Below are 24,299 nucleotides of genomic sequence, written 5' to 3' on the forward strand. Positions count from 1 at the left end.
GATGGAACGACAACATGGGCAAATCTTCAAAGCATAATACTGAACAACGAAAAAAGGTAGGTTGCAGAAGGCTATGTGTAGTGACACAACAGTTTATAATGTGTACATATATGTACATCATATATTATTATATCAAAACTTTATATTGTATATGATGTGTAAACTTTAACAACACATACAATAATAGATTTATTTATGGAGCCAATATTTGCATTAATAATATAAAAACATGCCTGGGAATAATAACCCAATTCAAAGGGAGGGAGGAAAGGAAAGGAATATGGGGAGGGGTACAAAAGGACTCCAATGGTGTCTTTAACACTTTTGTTTCTTTTGTAAAAACCTGAATGGCAAAATGGTGAATTTTATAAACCTGGGTGGCCGGTGATGGCTGCTCGCTATATGACTTGCTATGCTCTTCTGCTTGCTGGAATCATGCGTAAATTTTCAAGGTCTCTTAGATTTCATGAATTTCATTCTGGGACTCTGGGGCTCAACATCTCACACCACCCCTTTAATTAACTCACTTGGCCCGCATGTCCCTAAATACTTTGAACCTCCTAGAACCCTGCCTTCCCGGCTCTGAGAGACCCTCGTGGTCCTCGCCCGCTGCCTGGAATCCCGGAGAACCCTCGTCGTAAACCCGGTGTTTGCTTCAGGCTGTTTGAAGAGCCACCGGCCTGCCCCTAAGGACACTTAACGACTCCTGCCTCCTGCTTAATCGCTGGAGAGGCTTCAAGCACTGCAGAAGAACTAAGGACAACATTCCCTTCCTCAGCCCGTGACTCTCCCCACTCCCATGTCCCGGGAAGCCTGAGGACAAACCTACAGAGTCAAAGGCTTTTTCCAGTAACTGTCACCCCCACAGGGCCTGGCTGCCATTCAGAGCCCTCAGCATGTCTCCCCACAACGAGGTTTCTGGGGGTTGTTGCCTGCGTTTCCAAAACCAAACACCCACTCCAGGGTGGCAAGAATGTCACAGTGCGGGCAGAGAGGGCTCTGGAAATGCCCCTCCTAGTCATTTCCCGAAACCCACACTAAAAAGGCGTTTAAGGAAACACCTAACCAGCTTGGCCTTGGGTCCTCACAAGAAAAACCGAACTTGTCTTTCCTTTCCCTTGGCCCCCACTCCCACACACGCAGCCCTCCTCGGCCTCCTCCAACCCCCGCTAAGAATAAAACGAGGACTCAGCAGCTGCATGTGGCCTTCAGGGAAGACAAGACAGAGGCCTGAGAGTGCGGGAAGGCGGGCGATCTGTCCTGGTCCTGCTGTCCTTCCCCTCTGGGCTCCACGAGGGCACCTTTGCCAAGGATGCTGCCCCCCTGCTGCACTCCACACTGAGCACCCACCGGGCTGCTGGCCAGGCAGCCGAGAATCAGCAAAGAAACCCCGCCCTGGCGCTGACATTCCAGTGGGGGAGACAGGCGATTTACAAGGAGATAAATAGTCACAGAGTATCCTTGCAGGTGGAGACACGCGCTGGGCAGAAAAGCAGAGTGGGAGAAGGCGTGACTGGGGCCGGGGGAGACCAATGCCTCACTGATAGGATCAGGAGGCCTCTCTGGGGAGGTGACTCCTGAGCACAGTGGACATTGAACATGGGGTGGGAGCCAGGCCTGGAGACATCCGGGGGAGAATGAGTCCAAGAAGAGGGGCCTGCAAGCAAGTGATGGGAAATGCAGGTGGTGAGATAGCCAGGGGCAGACTTGTCACAGTGCTGGGAGAGCACTGTCATGGCCACCACCTTACAGACTAAGAAACAGAGGGCCCAGGAGGTTAAGAGGCTTGCCAAGACCAGCAGCCAGGATTTGCTAGCTGAAGCCAGGCTGTCTGACTCAGAGAGATTACTTCCCGCTATCTCCCTATCATAGGACACACATAGATGCATGACCTTTATCCAAACCCTGGGGCAGCTGTGGGTGGAAATTCAGAAGCTTCCAATTTAAGAATGCTCACACAGTGCAGTATGGTATGGTCCGTGACACCCCCGGGGGATCTGGGACAGCACACAACAATTAAATATATTAACATAGCAGGACACAATTAGACATATTCATATTTCTGCAGCAAGACATACTAATCTTCACACTCAGAGGACCAAAAGAAGAATTGTTAACAGCCTCAGTTCAGGTGAAGTTTGCCACCAAATTCAGGTTAGTTACCAAAATAACAACAAACAACTTCTGGTTTTCGGAGCCTTTAGGATTTCCACTAAAGCTTGGGGGGCGCAGTGTTGCAACTTCTGGAAATGTCAGCTCTGTGAAGACAGGCTGCAGAGAGGCCAGCTGGGAGCACCGTCGCCCGCATTCGCATCTTCGCGAGGCCCAGACCAGGAATCGGCACAAACTTCCTCCTGGGCAAAGGAGCTCCCGGCAGCTCGGGAGCGGCCAGCACCGCGCGGGACAAGGTGATGCAGGAGTCCAGACCGCCTGGCCGGGTTCGAAAGGGCGCCCCGAGAGCCCAGCTTTACTAAATAGGCAGCAAAATGAAAGGTTCCATTCAGCTCTTCCTACTGGGCCCTTCCCCGCTGGGTTGGGTTTGAAAACGCGGCCAGAGGCAGAGAAGTGAAAGACGGGAGACAGAAAAGCATCTCTCCTGACCAGTCCTGGTCCTCCTGCCCCAGTCCCTACAGAGACATGCAAACCAATGCTGAGCCCCCTCCCTGGGCTCCTCCTCTCACTCTGCCTTGGCCCCTCTCTCCTCTGCTCAGCCCCTGGGAAGGGTCAGAACCCGAGGGAGGCTGAGGGGGCGGGGCAGAGCTGCCAGGCGCAGAAACGTCATTTCTTCCTTCTGTCCCTCAGCCTGGCAAGAGGCAGTGGCGTCATCCCCACCCAAGGTCAGGTGCAAACCCGTGGTCCGGCGGCCTCCACTTCTGCCCCAAGCAGCTTAAAGATTCACTGAGAATCAAAATGCAGCAGAGGTAAGAAGGAAATTATACAAGCCCAGATTTTCCTTGGGAAATTGGGAAAGTAGCCAGTCATTCATTCATTCACTCCATTATTCTACAGAGGTTTGTTGAGCACCTACTATGTGCCAGGGGATTGGGATACATCTGTGAAGAAAACAACAAACGCCCTTGTCCTCACTGGAGAGGGAGTCAGACTTGGATTCAAAATATCACAATGTGCAAAGGTGATGGGTGCCTGGGGGGCGAACAGCGCAGGGCGAGGGAGACCAGGGTGCCTGGGGAAGGAACTGAGTTTTAAATAAGGTGTCAAATTGAGCAGAGTCAAGAAGGAGGAGCCATCCAGAGAGTCTGCGGGAGAGTGTTCCAGGCAGAGGGCACAGCGAGGGCAAAGACCTGGGGGAGCGATGTGCCTGGCAACTTCTAGTTCAGCACAGAGGCTGATGAGACCAGAGCTGAGTGATCAAAGGGGAGGAAGAGGAGAAAGTGTAGCAGCGGAATGCGCAGGCAGAATCACTCGGGGGCTGGTCACACAGGGCTTTGTCTTTCATTCTGAGCGAGAAAGGGAGAGTTGGAGAGTTTTGAGAAGAGCCCATCAGGGTGTTGGTTAGAAGAATCACTCTGGTATCTGCAGGGCTTGGGGATCATCAGACTTGGGGAACCAAGTTGAGCTCTAAGCTTCTGAGTAAAGAGGTCCACTATGATCCCAGGATTGTAAGACAATATGTATGGTTTGCAGAGGAGCTGGGAGGGAGCCTGGAGAGCCCATGAGGAGGCTGCTGGAGTTCTGGTCTGCAGTAGCCAGATGGTGGCACTGTGGACAGGGCGTAGGGCAGGAAACCCAGGCACTATTTCAAAAGTATAATCCAGATAGGAGACAGTGGATCAGTCTAAGGAAAGCAGCAAAGATGAGCCATAAACTTTTTGACCTGGGAAACTGGACTGTGGTGTATATTAATACAACGCCCCAAATTAATAAACTGACATGAACACTCTTTAGATGACCCACCCTCCAACCTCGTGCTGTGTCAAGTCCGCCTCTTACACAAACCACCGTGCTGGGGAGCTCAGGCTAAGTTTGTTCTGGCTGCGTTTGAATTCTGGCTGTCTACAGATGAAAACGTATGGGGTTGTTATTTGTTGTGGGGGGTTTTCTTTAAAACCTTTTTTTTTTTTAAGATTTTATTTTTTTTCCTTTTTCTCCCCAAAGCCCCCCAGTACATAGCTGCATATTCTTAGTTGCGGGTCCTTCTGGTTGTGCCATGTGGGATGTCGCCTCAGCGTGGCTTGATGAGCAGTGCCATGACTGCGCCGAGGATTCGAACTGACGAAACACTGGGCCGTCTGCAGCGGAGTGTGCGGACATAACCACTCAGCCACGGGGCCAGCCCCCCTTTAAAACCTTTTTTTAAAAGTGGCACCACTCATTGAGACACACTGGGGTGGCATCCCACATGCCACAACTAGAAGGACCCACAACTGAGAATATACAACTATGTGCCAGGGGACTTTGGGGAGAAAAAGAAAAAAAATAAAATCTTTAAAAAAAAAATCTTTCAATTGCATAAAATTTGCTATTTTAGCCATTTTCAAGCATACCATTCAGTGGAATTGCATCCACAAAGCTGTGCATGTAGTGCTTTTTTTTTTAATTTCAATAAGCCTCGGTTTTCTCATCTGTTACGTGGGAATAATAACAAAAGCTGCCTTGAGGGCGACTGCAAGGATTAAACGGGATAATCCAAGTGAAACAGCTCAGTGCCCAGCATATAACTGACACTCAGCCAATGTTAGCTGTTTCCTACCTTATTGCCTCTCTCCTCCTCTGTGTCATCCCCAGTCACACTGGCCCTCATGGCATCCTCGTCACCTCTTGCTGGTTGGAGACTCCTCTCCTCCCCCCACAGAGCCACCAGACCCATCTTCCCAAGGGCAACATCAGATCCAGTCCAGCCTCTTGCTCAAAACTCCTCAGGACTCGCCACCATCGTAATGGTCAGTGTCTCTCTAACTTGCCCCAGAGTCACCTGAAGGGTGTTTTAAACCACAGATTGCTGGGCACCCCGCCCTCCCCCCGGAATCTCTTGACTCAGCAGTGCTGGGGGGAGCCTGAGAATTTGCATTTTTCACAAGTTCTCAGGTGATGCTCCGGGGACCCCACTTTGAGAACCACTGAGCTGAGGGATAAGGTACACAGCATCTGACCCCCTCTCTCCACTCCCCCACTGCCACCCCTGCCCCATCAGGAGCCCCCTCGCACATCGGCCTCGTTCTGTGCTCTCTCCCCCACGGTTCATTCGTAACACAGCAGCAGGAGGGGTTCTTTGAAGACGGAAATCAGCCCATGTTCTTCCTCTGCCTAACGTCCTCATGGTGTCCGCGCTCATTTCAGATAAAACCCACAGGCCCTGCCATCTCCCCCAGGGGCCTATGATCCGGCCCCCTACCGCCTCTGCCTGCCCTCCTCGCCTCTCCCCTGCACACACCTGCAGATGCTCTTCTCTGTCCCAGATATTCCCCTGGCCCCTCTCTCACCTCCTTCAGATCTCTTCTGGAATGCCCTGCCTAACCTAAAATAGCAACTTCTTTCCTCTCCCTTCCTCCTCTTCAGCTCCTTAACCTGCTTCACATTTCTTTATAAGTTGGTGCCATTCCCTGAAATTATCTTGCTCATTTACTTGTTTCCTGGATTACTGTCCATCCCTCCCCCATCATTAGAAGGTAAGACCATAAGGGCAAGGATTGACTGTTGATCAATATATACTGTCAGTGCCCACAATGATGAGAGCACATAGGAGGTGCTCAATAAATGTTTGTTGAATGAATAAATGACATCCTAACTCCTTAGCATGGCACATAGTCTCTCCGTGATCTGACCTCTGACCACTTTTCAGGCCAGATTTCTTGTCCATCTCTCTGAGAACACTCCAACCATACTCAACACTTGTGGGTGACTCAATTGTTGACACCTCCAAGCCATCACACAGGCTATTCTGTTTGTCTGGAATGCCCTTCCCTACTCGTCTGTGTAGGGACGACTTACTCATATTTCCAGATTCAGCTCGAGCACAGCCTCCCCATAAAGCCTTCCCAGGCTCCCAGAGGCCGCCTGCCCTCTTGCTCTTTGTCTGGTACCTCCCCTGCCCCGGCCCCACACCTCGTATCTCATTTAGATACTTGTCTATCTGTGTCCTCCTCAAGCCACTCAAGGGCAAGCCAGGGTCTCCTTCATCTTGTATCTGGGGGGGCTGGCACAGGGCCTGGTACCCATATACCCAGGGAGTGTTGGTCAAATTGGGGAAAGAATTAGTGGAAACCAACCAAATCTCCTGAGTTTAGATTTTCTTAATACTACTCTTAAAATTACAAAATACACGCTAATTATTTCTCAGGAAAATACCCAAGTATATACAAGGAAAGGTATAAAGTTCCTAATTTTCCAGGACTCTCTGGAGCTGCTCCTGACCCCCAAGCACTTCCGCCCAGGCGGCAGGCCAGAAAGTACAGGGAGTGGCGCCAGCCCAGCATCTCACCAGCTTCCCAGCAGGGTCCCATGGGGGGGCCGAGCAGAGGCGGGAACGGGCACCACCAGGAGAGGAGAGGGGCTGACTTGGCTGACCCCGGGGTCAACCTCTCCCCTCTACAAGAAACTTGGGATGACTTCCGCCTTCTCCTCCTCCTCCAGTCGAGAGAAAATGTGTGCCTGGTGCTTTCTTACTGCTTCAGAGCTGCCCAGGTTGGCATTTCCCAGAGAAGCTGGTAACATTAGTATCAGTGAAATGGATTTGTTGAACGTTCAATCTTTTTTTTTTTTTTTTCCTCTTTCCTGTTTTTGGCCTTATCAGAAACTCCAAAAATAAACAGATTCTTTCTCAAGCCGGACCCTCACCATAGTCTTGGTGTTCTCCTTCTGCAGAAATCAAATGTGACAGCAGAAGCTCCCTCAGAGCCTGGCCCACACAGCTCGCCTCCAAGCGAGTCTGTCCTTCTGGTTGGCGTGGGTGGACCAGCCAACTTACAGTTCAAAAGTTGGCATCTCGTATAACTTTACTACAGAGAAAAGATGCGCTGGTTGGCAGACATGAGTCTCTGGATTGCTAGAAAATTGTATTCCTCATTGGAAAGTGTGATTTTTAAAGAGAATTTTTTCACTCCTAAAAGAGGGCAAAGAGATTACAAGACTGTGGACAGTTGGACAAAGACCAGGATGAAGCTGATGCTGGTGGTGATGTTGAAGAAGAAGATAAGCGAGGTAAAATCGGGTCTAGCACTTCTTTCAGACCTACAAGTATGAAATAAAGCTGCAGGCAGCATGAGGGGTTTAGGTAAACATCGTAGAGACCAATCTGATACCCAACCAAATGTATGCCTCCCTCCAGTGGTTGGATGAATTTCTACACTGGCCGCTTCACCAACTCAGATCCGCAGCCTCCTGCTTTTGCTGCAAGCCAGCCAGGAGTTGAAATTTGGCCATGGATTTCCAGAGTCTACTGTATGTCGCTCTTACTTCTTCCCCACATTGTTCCTGGCCTCGGGCCCCCAAGACCTACACCTTGCTAAAGTGCCCTCTCATAGGTTTGCATGACCAAATATATCAAGTCCAAACTTTAATATAAATAATAATTTACATTTGTCCAGTTACCTAAGGTTCACGGTTTGCTTTTGCATCAATTATCTGATCAGTGGATATACCCATTTTATGGGTGAGGAGGTTGAGTGGCAGAAAGATAAAGTGATTTACTCAAAACCACACAGCTAGTTAGATGCAGCACTGGAAGCTTTTCCATCTACACTGCAGCAGACCTTGAAAGGGGGGAATTATCTGGTTAATTTGAAATACAGAGAAGAAGAAGAGAGGTGTTGAATTTCATCCTTTTTTATAAACACTGCAAGGTGGGAAAGAAACTTAAATGAGACTCAGTATAAGTGGAGAGGATTATGCTGCCTCTAACCTGACATGACTTGGGCCCTGAGGGGCTGATTCATATAGGTTCAATAGTGCTATGGTCAACGGCTTATAGGGTATTGTAGAGTCAAGCTCTGCTACAAATGGCAGCTGGAGCTAGGAATTCCAATGGCCTAGGACAAACACCAGCCTCTCCATGAGTCAGGCTGGGACACATTCCCTAATGAGCTATCACATTCCTTACGTATTCCAGCTCACTTGAAAGGAAGAGAGAGCCTCCTGGCAGGCACCATGCCATTCAAAGAAATTCTGCAGCTATAGACATCTCAGAAAACAAGGTGTTGGAGCCAGCCTGGTGGGGTATTGGTTAAGTTTGCATGCTCTGCTTCAGTGGCCTTGGGTTCAGGGGTTCAGATCCTGGGCATAGACCTACACACTGTTCATCAAGCCATGCTGTGGCAGCATCTCACATACAAAATAGGGGAAGATTGGCACAGATGTGAGCTCAGTGACAATCTTCCTCAGGCAAAAAGAGGGAGACTGGCAACAGATGTTAGCTCAGAGCCAATCTTCCTCACCAAAACAAAAGTGCTAATTGAGCATAACAAGATATTGTTTCCCACTGACCCTGGAGTCAATCCTTGCAGATACCAAAAGTTTTCAAAAAAATGGTGGCCCCCAAAGCTCTCCTTGCTCTACCTTGGTCCATCTCTGTCCTTCCTCCCCAGGCAAAACCTTAGAAGAGATTCTTCACAAAAGGAGATTTATAAATAGCCAATAAAATATGAAAATTTGTGCAATTTCATAAGTCATATGAAAATGAAAGTGAAATCACAATGTGATACCACTACACACCAAACAGAATGGCTAAAATGACAGGGACACGCAATACCAAGTCTTGGCAAAGAGATGGTGCTACTGGAACACTCATACACTGCTGGTGGGAGTGTGAAGTGGTACAACCATTTTGAAAAACTGTTGGCATGCACCTTATGACCCACTCCTAGGTATACGCCAACAGAAATGCTGACTTATGTTAACCAAAATATATGTACAAGAATGTCATAGCAATTTTACTCCTAATAGCCCCAAACTGAAAGCAACTCCATGCCCATCAACAGAATAGATAAATAAATTGTGGTATAATCATTCAATGGACTATGAGAAGGCAGTGTTAATAACATTGTTGTGACACCACAATACAGATGAATCTCACAAAGATAACATTGAGAGAAAGAGACTAAACACACAGCCCCAAACCTGAAGGACATAAGGTTAGCTGGAGCTGTCTTGTTTGGGCTTGTGGGAGCCGCTTTTTAAATTTTCAGGAATTTTTCAGGCTGGTTGCTAAACACAACCACTATTTAAAATTATATAAACATACAATTAAGTAAATTGTATTAAAAGCAAATATAATGAATACTCAAAATTTATTCCTAATTTACAAAATTTTACTACACGTAAAATTTACATTTTTACAACATGTTACTATTATCCATGTTTTCGAGGTTATTTACGCCTACTGTATCTGTGAGGTCCAACGTCTTTGTTGTCTGACTTTTGTCTTAACTCCTTAACATAAATGAAAATTTAAATAACATTCGTATCAGAAGTACATTCATTCATTAAGGACATGAGCACCTCCTTTGCTGAACTGGGTAATAAACAGCTATTTATTCATAGTCTGATTTTGCCAAATCATTCTTGAATTGCAACTAAAGTTTGGTTACACTATAAGAGTTCCACAATAACAAAAATGAAAGCATTCTATGAGAATCAATTGTCCATACAGAATATACAGCAAAGAGTATTGTATATTTTGTTATTACTTGTAAAGTGTGGACATGACTTCCTGGACAAAAGTCCCTTAAGAGCCCAGCAAGGGAATGAAAACAGTCTCACGTGAAGACATATCATCGTGAAATCCCAGAATACTGGGGGAAAAGGGATGATCCTAAATGCATCCAGAGGATAAAACAGGAACAAAACCAAGAGCCAGGTCCCCACAGACGAAGGACAGGTCATGGCAACACAGGGAGCTAGAAGAGAAAGGAGCAACACCTTCAAAATTCTGAGGGAGAGGATTTCTAACCTCGAAATGTGCACCGGACCATACTATCAATAGATGTTAAAACAGAACAAAGACATTCTCAGAGATAAGATGTCTCAGAAAGTTTACTCCCATGTACCCTTTCTCAGGAAGCTTCTGGAAAATATGCTCCCCGCAAACAGGAGTTTTGACTTAGAAAGAGAAAGATACAGGATCCAGAAAACAGAGGTGAAGTGAACTCTGGGGTGATGATGAAGGGGATGCAGGGTTCCAGCTGTGACAGCTCCAGGGCCAGCTGGAGCAGGTCAAAAGTTCCATCTCGTTTTGTATAACACATTTCCTAGGGTCCTCTCCCTACTGATTATAAGAAACCTGGGACTTGTGTTTGAATGATGCTTGGGTCAAAAACTCTTGGGTTTCGTTCAATCAAAAGAAGTGCATCTTGGGGCCAGCCCCGTGGCCGAGTGGTTAAGTTCATGCGCTCTGCTTCGGTGGCCCAGGGTTTCGCCAGTTCGGATCCTGGGCACGGACATGGCACTGCTCATTGAACCACGCTAAGGCAGCGTCCCACATGCCACAACTAGAAGGACCCATAACTAAGAATATACAGCTGTGTACCGGGGGACTTTGGGGAGAAAAAGGAAAAAACGTAATCTTTAAAAAAAAAAGTGCATCTCAAGGCTGTTTTCCGGTCTGTAATTCAAGTGTTTCTCGGGCTCCCCGGAGACTTTTGTGAAAAGTGCAAAGTACTGAAGGCAGGACAGGTGGGATCAAGGTCACCAAGAAACCAGGGCAATGGGGCACATGGCCCGGGAAGGCTTTTAGTGAGCACTTATTGTGTTTCTCCAACCACTCAGAACCAAAGTGACCACCGGGTGTTTGCAAAAGCGTCATGATGGCACTGTCCTGTGAGTCACTTATGCAGGTACCAGCCAGATGCAACAGTCTTCAAACTGAGCATGGCACAGGGCAGAGCAGGGGGTAACCCAGGAGTGGAGTGGGGCGGCGGTGCCCGAGGCTGTTGGTTATTAATCACCATTGACTGTGTCCAGCACCCTCCCCACCACTCTGCGGTGGAGGCATGGCTGGAGAGCAGAAGGACTTCTTCCAAAACAACCTTCATGCAAATGAGCTCTTCCCCCTTGCCAACAGCCACCTTGGGAGGCCACACTCGTACGCCAGCCCATATTACTGTTTTACCAAAGGTTTAGAAAAGACCTCCTTGGCAGTGGCCAACAGCCCCTGTGTCATATTCTCAGTACCCTCAGTGGAGACAAATGATCACCCTTTGCGTTTGGAGGGCCATCAAAGCCAGAGCTGATGTCTGAGGTGATACTTAAAGGGGGAAATTTTCTTTGACCAGAAAGAAAAATTTAACCAAAGCAGTGAGGTGATGGTGATGAAGTTATGGAGTTAAACCCAGCAGCGCGGGGGGGTAACCATGGCTAGGTTTATGGAGTGTGGATCTGGGCCAGCAGCGCTAACCCCTCACGTGCGCGTTATCTTCTCTAGCGCTGGCCTGGACCCCATGCGGGGCAGGCTCACTATCCCGTAGCACAGATGAGGAAGATGAGGCTGCCCGACGTTCAGCAGCCTGGTGAAGGTCTCACAGCTACTAAGTGGCAGTGTGGCCTGGGAGCTGGCTCCGTCTGCCCCAGAGCTTTTTGTTGGGACTCGGGGAGGGGGATGAGGGACTGCTCCGAGGAGGCAGCCATGTGCAGGGAGGGGAGACGGCAGGTCGGAGGGACTGGTCCCCACAAGGGAAGGGAGGGAGCGAGTGCTGTAGGGACGCACCATGTGGGCTGGGTGTGCTCCAGGGAATCTGCGATGGAGCAGCAAGGACAGCTCAAAAGGGCCCCAGCCCCTCGGGGCGAGGTGGACAAGCCACAATGAGCAAATCACTGTGCAAATGTTCCATTTTCTTGCTTACGAGCATTTTGGGGCGCCTTGACAAGCCTACAAGTGGGGGCGGGAGGAGCCACTTTGAGGATGTTGGTTCGCCACCTCGGGAGTTCCCCGGGTGAAATTTGAAACTGGTCCCCAGACACGAAGGGCAAGAAGAGACTGAGGAAGGAGGCAGACCAGTCTAGATTGGGAGGGGCAGTTTAAGAAGCAGGGGAGCTGGCTTACGGGGCTTGTCTTGAGCGGCTGTAAGACAGGAAGATCTCCACATCTGCCTGCCAGAATCTGAAAAGTGTATGTAGAGGCCTTAACTGGGTCCAGTCTCGTGTGCCATCCAGGTGGCCTCAACACCACCTTACTCTCTCAAGGCTGCGTCCTTGATACAGCTCCCACTGTGGGAATGGTGGGTGGAACGTACGTTCCAAGGACAGGGGAGGGGGTGAGGAGCCCGGGTCCAACTTGAGGGTCAACCAGTGGCCACGTCCTCCAACACATGAGCAGCAAAAAACGCACTGAAATTTGATTTTATACTTAGAAGGCAATTCATTGGTTTTGTATAACACAATGCTGATTAGGTCCTTGAAAATTTTGCTCTTGACAGATTAAATATCACCTTCCTCTCTGCAAGCTTTTAGCACAGTCATTTGCTTAGCAAATATTTTTTTCAAAAATAGACCAAAACTTCTCTATTTAAAACTAACAGGATCTGAATTAGTGAAATTTAACACAAAGTAGAAGTTTCTTTTGGCCTGTGCTCACTGATTACCCACACTGCCCAGAAGACCTTGGCCATACCAAGACGGAAAAAACACAACAGAGGGGGTGCCAGCTTGAGAAGGAAACAGGCTCATCAACTAGGGTTCCCAGAGGAGGCCCTTGGTGACAGCACGGTATCCCCTTCTAAGTAAAAGTCTGAAAACTACAGCCAGGTCAGGCTCCACTCAGAACCACATGAAGGCTTCCTTGGTCATGAGTCCAAAGAGGAACCCAGGAATGGCTATGTCATCTGCATGGCCCAGTGTGAAAGGAAAATATGAGGCCTCTTGTCCAGAATTTCAAGACAGCAACAGCAGAGTATAAGACTGCATACACATAGGGTCAAAAGCCAAACCAGATATAAAAACAGAACTCCGACCCACAGCCTGCAGCAACGTGCCCAGGAAACCAGCTCCTTATCCACAATAACCAAGCCAGGAAGCCAGGCTTTTACACAAGTCATTCTCGTAGGAAGTCAGACTGTCATCTCTAGTGACAATCCAGGACGCCATCAATAATCCTTGTAACAGTCAGCCCCAAATGGCCAGGACATGATCAATAACTGACAGCTTCCCTAGTTTTTGTCCCTGCTTCCAACTCAGGACCAACCAGAGACAGCCCAATATGCACCCCTAACCAATCACAGAGGATGCCCCTCTTCTAGTTGGCCCGCCTCCAGCTTCCCGAGCCAACGGCCTCCAGTCAGGACACATCTGAAGTCTTCCCTTTTCTGCGCTATGAAGCTTTCCCAGCCCCCCTGCCTGCCTTTGAATCTCTGCCAAAACGCGGCGACCGCCTCCCTTGCTGTAGCCAGCTCAGAATACACACCCTTTGCTTGTTCTCACTTGGTTGGTTTTCATTTATTTCCACAGAGCACTGCACCGAGCCTGGGCCCTTCAGAGCACAAGGCCCTGTGTGTATCCACATAAACAAGCGAACTGCTGCCCTCTGCAGGAGCTTCCAACCAGCCAGCCAAGAAGACTCAGGAACTCTCCTGAAGAACGACTCCTGAGGGGCACCCTCCCACACGGTCTTCCTCCCTGGGATGTCTTTCTGGGACTGCTGGGCCTGGCAGAGAAGCGCCTGGCCACCCAGCATCAGCCAGAAAGCCCATGTCGTGCCTGGGCTTCGTGGCTTGAGGCATTCCCATAGAGCACCCTCAGAAACCTCCGTGGCCGCAGCTGTGGGGAACAGCTGCCTCCTACCTTGGGCGGCTCAGCTCTGCAGACCTGGCCCTGAGGGCTGGGAGCCTTGGCGTGGGCCAGCTGGGGGCTAAAGTTAGACTTCTCAGGCACCAGGGGGCGCTATGGCTTCCCAAACAGGATTCAGGGTGCCCGGTCTCCATCGATTTCAGGGGCAGGGCTTCTTAAAAGGCACAGATCTTCAGTGATGACTTACATCCAGGCACCCCCAGGTTCACACACCAGAAGAGGAATAGATGCTATCCATAAGTAAAGGGAGCAGGTGATTGATGTCAGAGATGTGCAGTGTATGACTAAGAACTTGGTCCCCATTCCTCACTAGCTGTGTGAACTTGGGCAGGTTACCTAACCTCTCTGGGCCTCTCCATCCTCCTCTGGACAAAGGCAATAATGCTTCCTTTCTTATGGGTGATGGGGTGGAGGCAGCTGAACAAATTAATACCTGTAGTGCATTTAGTCCAGGTCCTTGCCAGTGGTTAGCAATCAGTAAACACAAAGGTTATGGTGAGAACAGAGATGACAGCAGCCTGGGGCTGGTGCGGTGGGGCCTGGAGGAGTGAAGGGAAGCTTGGAAAAAGCATTTGAATTGGTCTCTGGGACCGATGGAGGGAAGGCAAGGAACAGCTAACCTTCAGTCTTCTAAATTAGGTGGACGCATTTCTCACACGTCCCCCCAGAGCAGCGCCACCCCCTCCCTCCTGTTGTGCTTCAACCCGTGAAACATCCTGTCTGTTTTCTTTTCCAGTGATTCTGTGTGTAGTGTCATCCTCTCAACTCCCTTCTGGCAGCAAACGGTCATCCACCCCGCCAGCTTCCGGAAATGGGCTGGACCAGGTGGTATGTATCACATGCCCATTGCCCAGCCCAGAGCAAGACTAGTTGTAAATTCGCGTTACAGTTAATTACACGTAAACAGGCCATTGCACTAACTAATTTCAGAACTAAGGGGAGTGATAAGTCCTAGGTTGCAAATTTGAGAGAGCCAAGGCTCATGTTTTAACTAAATTGCTGAGCCAATTTACAAATTTGTTCCTTCAACTTCCATTTCTCCAATGGAAACTAGGTTATTCCATTTCCTGCTCCCTCCTAAGACTTTCTCACCTCATCAAGTCCCTTGTCCATGTTGGAGGAGCAAATAGGATAATTGGCATGTGATGCTCGGAGCTATTTTGTGTAATAACTCAACACCTAACTTATTTTCTTGACACTGCATTATCATAGTTCCTAGCCCACTAATAATGGGCCAAATGTGTTTTCCTGGTCTGTATTTCATGGAGTCACGGTCTCTCTGTGTTCACAACAGAGTATTCTGTTTTGAAGTTTGCCTCCTGCAAATTGCAAATGTGCCCTCTGCTCGGCCCATGCCGAGAATGGTTTCTCTGAGGATCCTCTCTCTGCCTCTCCCCAAGCTCACCCACGTTCCACTGTCCGTGAGAGCCTTTACCCGCTGAAATCTGTGACCCACAAAATGCAAAGTAATCTTGATGAATTGGGAAATGGGACAGAGAACATTCACAGCCCAAATCCAGCGGGCAGCTTCCCCTCTATCTTTTCTGGGGAAGGAACGTGGCTCTGTCTCTCTGGGACCCGAACACACACACGAGAACCTCCTCAGGTGGCGAAGAAAGAGGCACGTGCGTTACTGGCTGTGGGCAGTGCTGTCTTGGAGGAAACCACACTAGTCTTGGGGGTCAGAACTTGGGGTTCAGGACCCAGCTCTACCACATACCACGCCTATGCCTGCAGGAAAAAAAAACATCGCTCCTTCTCTCAACCTGTTTCCTTATGGAGCCGAGGGTAATCATGAATGAAGGAGCTCTGGGAAGAATGAAGCTTATCACGACTGTGAGCCGTCACCATTGTCAGTCCGTGCCACCCGGACATTAGGGTGGTCACACCACTGAAGGGACACTGCGCTCAGGGAGCACGGCCACAGGCAAGGCAGCTGGGGGCGGGGAGGGAGGGCAGTGTCTTGGAACAACACAGACCCCAGAAAGACAGCACGTGCAGTGGCTAAAAGCAAGGGTCCTGCACCAGACTGCCTGGCTTCACATCCCTCTCCCACCCCCACCACCGTGTAATTCCCATGGACAAGTTAGAAAACTTGCCTGTGCCTCAGTTTCTTCATCTGTGAAATGGGGATGATGCTAATACTACTACTTACCTTGGAGGATTGTACTGGGACATGCTTGGAATGGTGCCTGGCTCTTACTAGTACTCAATCGTCATTAGCACTTACTGTGATCTGGGATCAGACCATCCATTTTGCATCCTACTAGCTACTTGACAGTAGGCTCTACTTGCTAGTAGGTCCTACCACCTACTAGCTGTGTGATTAGGGCACAGAGAACTTCTCTGAACATTTTCTCTTTTCTGCAAAATAAGGATAGCAATTCCTTCGTTGCAGAGCTGTTCAGAAAATTATGAGATAATGTACATCAAGCACCTTGCAGTCTCTCCCACATTATTCCGCTTCCACGACAGACTTCTGTACAGAACCTTGGAGAGCCAAACATCAACAGGAGAAGGGGGTGGGCAGCAGCAGCTGCAGGAAGAGACCCTTTGATCACAACCAGCTGCACGTCTGGCCTGGGCCCAGAATGTCTGTGGCCCCAGCACTTGGGATTTTCTGGTGCAACTTGGCAGATCCAGAGGTTCCCAGGTCCAGCTGGGTCTAGCTTCCTGGGTCTAAGTAGCCAGGTGAAGCCCAGTGCCATCTCCTAGAGGCCTGGGGACTGTCTGGTTCCCAAACAGCCAGAGCCCTGGACTGGCCAGTGCCCCCTGAGGAACGCTTCGGATGACCCAGGAGAGGCTCAGCACTGGGCACAGCCTGAGCCCGAGCTGGGGAGGCCTCAACTGCACTGTGGCGCAGGGAAAGACTAACGGGTCAGTGTGTGCTCCTCTGGGGCCCTGACTTCAGCAGGCACCATGGGCCGCCTCCTCACCCTGCCACACACAACTGTTTCCACAATCAGCAGCGTACTAAAGGCAAGGTTAGGCAGGACAGCAACCAGAAATACCCGCTTTCCACAGCCAGCGGGGAGAGCAGCTGAGGCCAGCTTCGAAACCAAATCAGAACCGACCTCCACCTCTATTACAACCTTTAATCTTACCTCCCAGAAGTAAGAAGCACTAACCTACGGCTGACCCATGAATTAAAACCACCACCCATGCTCGCGATTGGCTTAGTAGTTCTGTTCTGCACTGTGTCCTTTACAAGCAAGAGTAACTGTTTCGAGCTCCTCTCCAGCAGTCGGTGTGGGGCTAAGGAGCCTGGCCCGCACAGCCCGCCTGGGTTTGAACCCCAGCCTCATGACTGACTTAGTGAACTTAAGTATATCACTGATCCTCCTATGGGCCTTTCAAAGCCCGGGGGCCTTGGAAGCACATGCAGCCTTCCTGTCTCCTCTGTTCCCCTCACTGCTGTCATCTCATCAGGTGGCCACTCCTCCTCACTCACTGGGGACCCCAGCACCCAACTCACTGTTACTTTCTCCCCCATTACTGCTGTCATCTTTTTTGGCAACTTACACGGACGAGCCATCCAAAACCCCTGGCCACTCAGTCCTGACCTACTTAGCTCCAGTGGTTTTCTCCTTCCCCTACAGCAGCCACCACCACCACAGTTATACTTGTCATCAACTCACCACCTCCGTACTATCCACTGCTAACGGCCCTCTGGCCGTCGCCTCTGTCTTTCCACCCCTCCGCTTCTGAACCCCATGATTCTCCACCTTCTGATCCACTGACCCTGCCACTCTTTCACTAACTTCCCACCCCCCTGGCCTGTTGTAACGGTTTGACAAAACCCCCACCCAGATGAAACCCAATGCTCCCCGAATCCACCCCCACAGCTGAGCAGTGGGAGAAAAGGATTCCATTAATCGGACTCACATTCGATGTATACCACACATCTCCTGTGGGAACCTCAATGCTAACGCTTCCTCAGCAAATTCACTTTCTCATTCTGAGTGACCGTGTCACACCTCTCTTCACTCTTGCTGACACCTTCACGCCTGTTTCACGAGGAAAATTGTACATTTCCCCACCCACCAGCATGTCCACCCACGCCTGTTAGGATGAAACAAACACCACGCTCCAAGCTAAGGTTGCCCTCCCTGCGGTCACCGGGCTCGGCCCTTCCTGCTTCTGGAGGACTTCACTCACACACGTTCCATCTTTCTCTAGAATGGTCAGCTTCTCCTCCTCCAGTGCATCACAGATAAATAAACAGATACAGATAAATAAATAGGCCTCGATAGCATCAATCTTTGTTTAAAAAGTCCCCTCATAGCATCCATGTCCCCCAGGCACCATTCTTGCAGTGAAACTCTTCAAACGTTGCCTCCATTTGTGGTCTCCACTTCCTCACCTCACGTCTGTTCCTCAGTCGCTCCCACAGGGCTCCCGCCACCAGCACTCCTCTGGAACACTTCTTGTCACCACTGAACTTTTTTCAAACTAAAAATCATCTTTTTAATACATCATTTCTATCTTAAATTCGCAAAAACAAAGGCCTTAAAAATTATGTGGAGGCTGAAAACTAGGAGTCCTGATTTGGAAATCGAGGTCTAAGGCCGTCAATATTTGGGTGGAGGTGAGCTCACAGAAGATTTCTAAGGGTTATTTTCAGTAGGCACAGGTGGACCAACAAATGACAGTTTTTCTATGAAGAAATGTAATCAGTGTCAAATAGCCAGTTTGCAAATTTTGGAATACAACCCATTTGTGAACAGATTTAATACACTGCAATGTTAAAATTTCAGGATAATTTACCATTTATATTTCAAACCACCTTACTGTATGCTAAGAGATTTGGTAATCCAATCGCTGTATATTATTAAGCACCCACCACGTGGCAGGTACTGGGTATTAGGGAGTTAAGCAAAACGGACAAGATCTCTGACATCACAGTGCTTATAATCTAATTTAGACAGTAAAATAACAGGCACCAAATTAATGTCTAACTACAAATTGCGACAACTGATACAAAGGGAAGGGTCAGTGAGAGAGACTCCAACATCACAGCAGGCTCCTCTGAGGAAGAGACATTTAGCTAAGAAATCAAGGGTAAGTGAGAATTAACCTCGTGAAGGTTGGGAAAGGACACTCCTGGCAAAGGGCATGTCCCAAAGCTCTGGAAGAGGAAAGAACTCGGTTCCTCAGGAATTGGCAGGAAAGGCAACATGAGTAGGGAAAGCCCTGGGACAACGCTGAGGAGGAGCCAGGGCAGAGCCCACAGCGCCTTAGAGAACACGCTAGGAGACTGAAGTTTACTCAAAATGCAGTCGCCATTGACTTCCCATTTTCCAGAGAGAACAGCCAATTCTCCGTCCCTCCTTCTCCACTTCTCGGCAGCACTGGACACGGCCGACTGCTCCCTCGCCTGGGCTTCCTGAAACCACTCACCCAGGCGCCTCTGGTGGCTCCCCTCTCACTGGAAGAGAAGGGCTCTGCATCTTGCAGGGCCCACAAGGGTCTCAGCCCTTCGCTATCCACACTCCGCCACTAGATCTTGACTTTGCATCCCAAGAAAGCAAACCATACCATATATTTTTTTAATCCTTCACACCTTTTCCTGCAACAATTGGGCAGGACAAAATCAGTGGTGGAAAGGAAAAAGGGAAGTCACTTGTTATCAGTGTTAGAAAGTTCTGCAGTGTCATATCAAATGCTGACAATTGATCGCACAGCTTACAGCAGCTGGCTACTCATCTAGTTGGGCTCCTAAACACCAGTTCTACTGTCTGAACAGTGGAAAAAATATAACTTAGAATAATAACAATGTCCACTCCACAAGAGGAATCAGGAATACAGGTGAATAAAAACCATCCCCAAAGTTTCCAGTCTGGTTGGGGCCATGTGGGAACACTGCAGTTGGATGGCAGGAGGCATGGACTACAAACCTGTCTCCTCGTTTTAAGGTTTAAAATATCTATCAAGTTGGCACAAGTGTCATTCAATCATGCTGTGGGACAGATTTATCATCCGTACAGTGGTAACCACACAGTACACTTCGTGTCCTGGGGCACTGGGAGTTCAGTTGGACTACAAATACCCGAGGAAAGGTGACATTTATAAGCTGTAATGGCCCATTACCAACCCGCATGGCCCATACCGACCCAACTCAGCATCTACCCCTCAGCTGAACGTGACCTTCGGAATGCTGAAATGTGGCCTTGAGGGACTCATTTCTACATGGCGCAGTGCACAAGGAGAGTTGAGGTACAATTATGCCCACCATCACTTAGACAGATTTACAGAAGACTGTGCATCTTGCATGTGAAATTAACCACTAGTTAGGGTCATTTTTAAAGAAAAGAATACATCAATTTTCAATGCATCTAAGAGAGCAGCTTTTAAACTTACAACTACAAATGATAAATACCTAATTACTAAACATTAGCTTCCACAGAAAATAATGGTTCTCACCCTCAGTGGGCATAAGACCATCAGGTCAGCTGGTTAAAAATGCAGGTCTGGGCCCCTTACCTTCACATTCTGACTGAGGGGGCTTGAGTGGCACCCACAAATTTGCATTTTTAATCACTGCCCCAGGCAATTTTGATGTGGTGGTGTGAGCTTCATGGGAAATCCTCTTCTAGTTTGCTCAGAAAGTAGAAAACACTGACTACCTACCATATTAACAATTCATTTCTTCAAACTAACCCTTTAACAATTGAGACTTTCTGAACTGAATATTCCTCATAAGAGTTCAAATACTATTTTCTGCTCTAACTCCAATACACTCCTTGCTCTCACATTATAAGGTTTTCGTCAGTGTAATCTTAAGAACCACCTCCCTCTGCTCACTGAGAACTAAAACCGGTATGCTGGACAGTCAAACGTAGACTCTAATAAATGCAAAGAGTCTACAGATAATGGTCACAACTTCGAGAGGTGCCAAAGAAACTGATTTGCCCCTGTTGAAATCATGCAACCCATGATTTCAGTTATAGCATCCTCTAGAAATAAGTATTTAGCACATGTCTGCTTGCTAGACTTCCTCAAGAATAAGAAAATATTTGGATTAACTTGGATATGTGGACTCCCCTAGTTACGGCGTCATAAACTCAAGGCTACATAGCACAATGGTTTTCTTCACATTTATATTCAAATGCTCTAAATAAAGACGACAAAATGTTTTAGCATTTTGCTGAGTGTAAAATTTTATTTTAGAAAAAAATCAAGAAAAAAACAAACTAGAAAGGCAGAGAATTAGGGAGACTATTGTCACAGTCCTATTAAGTCTGGAAAAAACCCCTGACTATTCAAATTTCTAAAAAACCAACAAATTTATCCCAGAAAAGAGCAGCACAGAATATTGTAATAAGCCGTAATCTTTAGCAGGTGTCTCACAACACTCTACAAACACCCAGTCAGGAACTGGGGAGCGCCACTGCCCAGGGTCCTACATCCCCACGCTCTCCTTGTTGTTCACTAAAGCCAAAACCCTAATTCAGCAACTACTGCTAAATATGCTAGAAATAAAGTGATAATGTATAATGATCAAATTGGTTCTAAATATTAAAAGCAAAGTTTCTAATGGTATGGAAATATATCTAAAAATACAAAGATAAACAGAAAATTATTTGCTCTATACTTATTAAAACTTAAAAAGAGATTCAGATATCAGTTTAAACTTTTTCACTTTGACGTAAGACAAAACCAGTTCCTAAATATTTGATATATCATATATATTATAAGCATTAATGAAACAACCATCCTCCTATAAACCGGGACTGACTCCCAGCACATCAAGAGAAGCACTCCTGATCCCTGGTTCAAGATCAGGGCAGAGGCTGGAGTCTCAGGCTCGATGTATCCCATGCTGGAACAGCAGAAAGCAAACAAGCACATATCAAGAAATCTTTATAAATTCAATGAAGTCACATGGGACAGATTACTGTCTAAAAGAACTGGCTGAATATTGTGAAACTGTAATTCATTCTAAGAACAAGCTGTAATTATTTGTCCCCCAAATCCATCAAGTTTATTTAAATATCATGCAGGAAATTTGTGCCATGAATTTACTCTCAAATGCCCTACATACCTACAATCTATAATTTCTCCGAAATGTCACCTGGCAGTTCAACTTTCTTGCTCAGAAAAGCTAACTCAAGACATACTGCACTTTGCCATGAACACTGACCAACCATCGATAAACGTTTATGTAAATTATATATTAATCGTGTTTAAGGCCTGTTATGTGCAAGGCTGCAGGCTAGCACGGTCAGTGTTCTGAAGATCACAGTTCTAAACACCAAGCTCATACACGCAACAGTGTCTTCTCTTCAGTTTTCCCTTCAAAACACACAAAGATCAGACCAACTGAGGCACCTGGCATATCTAAAGAGTTGTACCTAAAATCAAGTGTAACAGCTCCCTATTAAAGAAACAGGCCGACGACACAGCGACCCTGCAGTTACCCACTCACCAGATTATAGTTTATCTTCCTGCCTCAAGATATTTAAAGCTTTAAAAAGTGATTCTTTCATTTATCAGTGAACTGATGTTAGAATTCATATATAAAATGGAAACTCTTTGAAAGTCACAGGCGAATACCATTCTACTCTAGGAAGGAGCATTAGGAATCAAGAGTAGCTCATTTGCACTAACATTATGTTTAGTTGATCCATATTTCTCATGTCCCCAAGGAGTCAACCACACAGCCAGCCAGCCACCATATGTCCATGACCAATTCTCAACAGAGGAAAAAGACACTTCTAAACACTGCTGATTCAAAGAATTCAGAGCTCAAAAACAGTAACAAGATGAGAAAAGATAATCATGTACGTGTCAAGCAGCGTTTTTGCTATTTAGATCATAAAGAAGTATCCGTCTTTTGGTTTAAGTAGCATTACAGTAAATCAGTAAAGTTTATTTTGAAAACATAATTTTGAAAACATTCTGGAGACGTAAAACGAACTAGAAGGGGAAGATAGAAAAATAGGAATAAGTGTTGCCTATGTTTTTAAAATACTAACTGCATCAAAACTTCCAGTGACGATGACTATTTAAATGCAATTTCTTCTTGATACAGGAATGATTCCTGATACCTACATTTTGACAAAAAAGACTGAAATCTTCTTCACATTCAATTTATGTTTTCTTTAAACACTAGTTCTGCACACAGTATTAAAAAGAAATATCAGTAAAAAGAAAGTCTATCATTGTGACTATACCACTAGGAGATGAAGCAGAATAAGAAAAATAAAATTTACTGTTTATTTCTTTGTTATACAAAGAAAATCAGAAGTGGTCCAAGACACTCTTATGTCCTTTCTGACATAATGAGAACATACAAAACAACAGCAAGCTAGCTTAAGAGTCCAGCTCAGGGTCAAGTTTTTCCACTTTAATGACTATCTCCGGAGCTAACACAGCACCGGCTGGCTGGTTCTCTGCCTCTGATTCGGACAGCGCCTCTTCCTTTATCCTCACAGGCTTAGTACCAGCCTCCTCCTCTTCATCGGAAGACTCATCGAGCTCCCACTCATCATCTATGTCCATTTCAAATACTCTCACATGACGGAGATTTGAGCTTAACTACAGAAGAAAAGGCCAAATAAAGAATTTTAAAGTAAATGGTTTATACACTATATATAAAGAATTAGAAATCAGAACAAAGAATGGTTTTATAGGAAAGGTATTTTCCCATCAATCTACAACAAAATCACTAAGCTTAGCCTGCATTTTATGTAAAAGGATTGCCACATACAACAGTGACAATTTCACGATGATTAAAATCTAGAATTGTTATTACTTACTTAGTAAGCTCTCAGGACAAGAGAACTAAACAGCTGAGGACACTGCATGCTCATAATCAATAAAAAACAAAAACCACATAATGTTTGCACTAAAAGGACCTTATAGATCCGAAGTCACTTCTCCTTGTTACTCTTAGTCAGTAGACAATCTGTAGATACCTACCACACAGGACACTTTCCGAAAACCATTCCCAGCAACATACTGTGCTTTCATACTTTCCAGTAATCTCCAATGCTTCTCAAAATGCATGGTACGTGTGGGAATAGCACTGCACTGCTCATCCAGCCTAGAGAGGGGAAAAACCAACCCAGGAATGAAAAAGGGATCCTCTCCCTGGTTTACTAAGGGTGGTATCAGAGTCAATCACGGGTTCAATTTCTACCAATACTCCCATTTCCAGTAGAATTCTACCAGCCACTGTATAAAAAAGCTGTGATACTATATTCTCTGAAAATAACTGTAATTCCAAACAGGCAGAATATCATCTTAGTAAGGTTCTTGATTCCCTTTCAAGGAAAGCAAATGGACACACGTTTAAATTAGAGAAGGGATCTGCTTATTTAAATCTCAGTCAACTAAAGCCATCTCTTGGAACTGGACGTGTTCCCTCCACATAGCTTCTGAGGTCCTAATTCCAGAAGGAATACAGTAGGGGCAATCTAAAATAATGAATTCTATTACAAACTGGGGTTAATGCTACCCTTGAAAACAGAACTAACAGAAGCCCCCTTCTCCACTCCAAATAATTCCCCACCTTGTTCCAGCAAATACTTCTTGATTTACTAGTAAAGCAAAGGGACAGAAGA

At 47.1% G+C, this 24,299-nt stretch overlaps 1 protein-coding gene and 1 long non-coding RNA gene across 4 annotated transcripts in view; one reads left to right on the forward strand and one right to left on the reverse strand.

Annotated features, from left to right (window-relative positions):
- Positions 1-1,277: 1,277 nt before the first annotated feature.
- Positions 1,278-4,028, forward strand: LOC124237487 (uncharacterized). Of its 2 annotated transcripts, XR_006888014.1 has the most exons (5): positions 1,278-1,570; positions 2,205-2,408; positions 2,803-2,921; positions 3,010-3,133; positions 3,907-4,028. It is a non-coding gene; the product is annotated as an uncharacterized LOC124237487 (long non-coding RNA). The 2 variants fall into 2 exon arrangements; XR_006888013.1 differs by having other exon boundaries at positions 1,278-2,408.
- An 18,554-nt stretch (positions 4,029-22,582) lies between these two features.
- Positions 22,583-24,299, reverse strand: part of ANAPC4 (anaphase promoting complex subunit 4) — a 31,618-nt gene continuing 29,901 nt past the window's right edge. For both annotated transcript variants that reach the window (XM_046656800.1, XM_046656801.1), the window contains exons 28-29: positions 23,656-23,779; positions 22,583-23,271 (exon numbers count right to left, since the gene is read on the reverse strand). In XM_046656800.1, the coding sequence (XP_046512756.1) occupies positions 23,047-23,271; positions 23,656-23,779 (349 nt within the window). In that variant the 3' untranslated portion in view covers positions 22,583-23,046. The remainder of the gene's footprint in view (positions 23,272-23,655; positions 23,780-24,299) is intronic.

The sequence above is a fragment of the Equus quagga genome, chromosome 3 (genome assembly GCF_021613505.1).
Source record: "Equus quagga isolate Etosha38 chromosome 3, UCLA_HA_Equagga_1.0, whole genome shotgun sequence".
Taxonomy (NCBI): domain Eukaryota; kingdom Metazoa; phylum Chordata; class Mammalia; order Perissodactyla; family Equidae; genus Equus; species Equus quagga.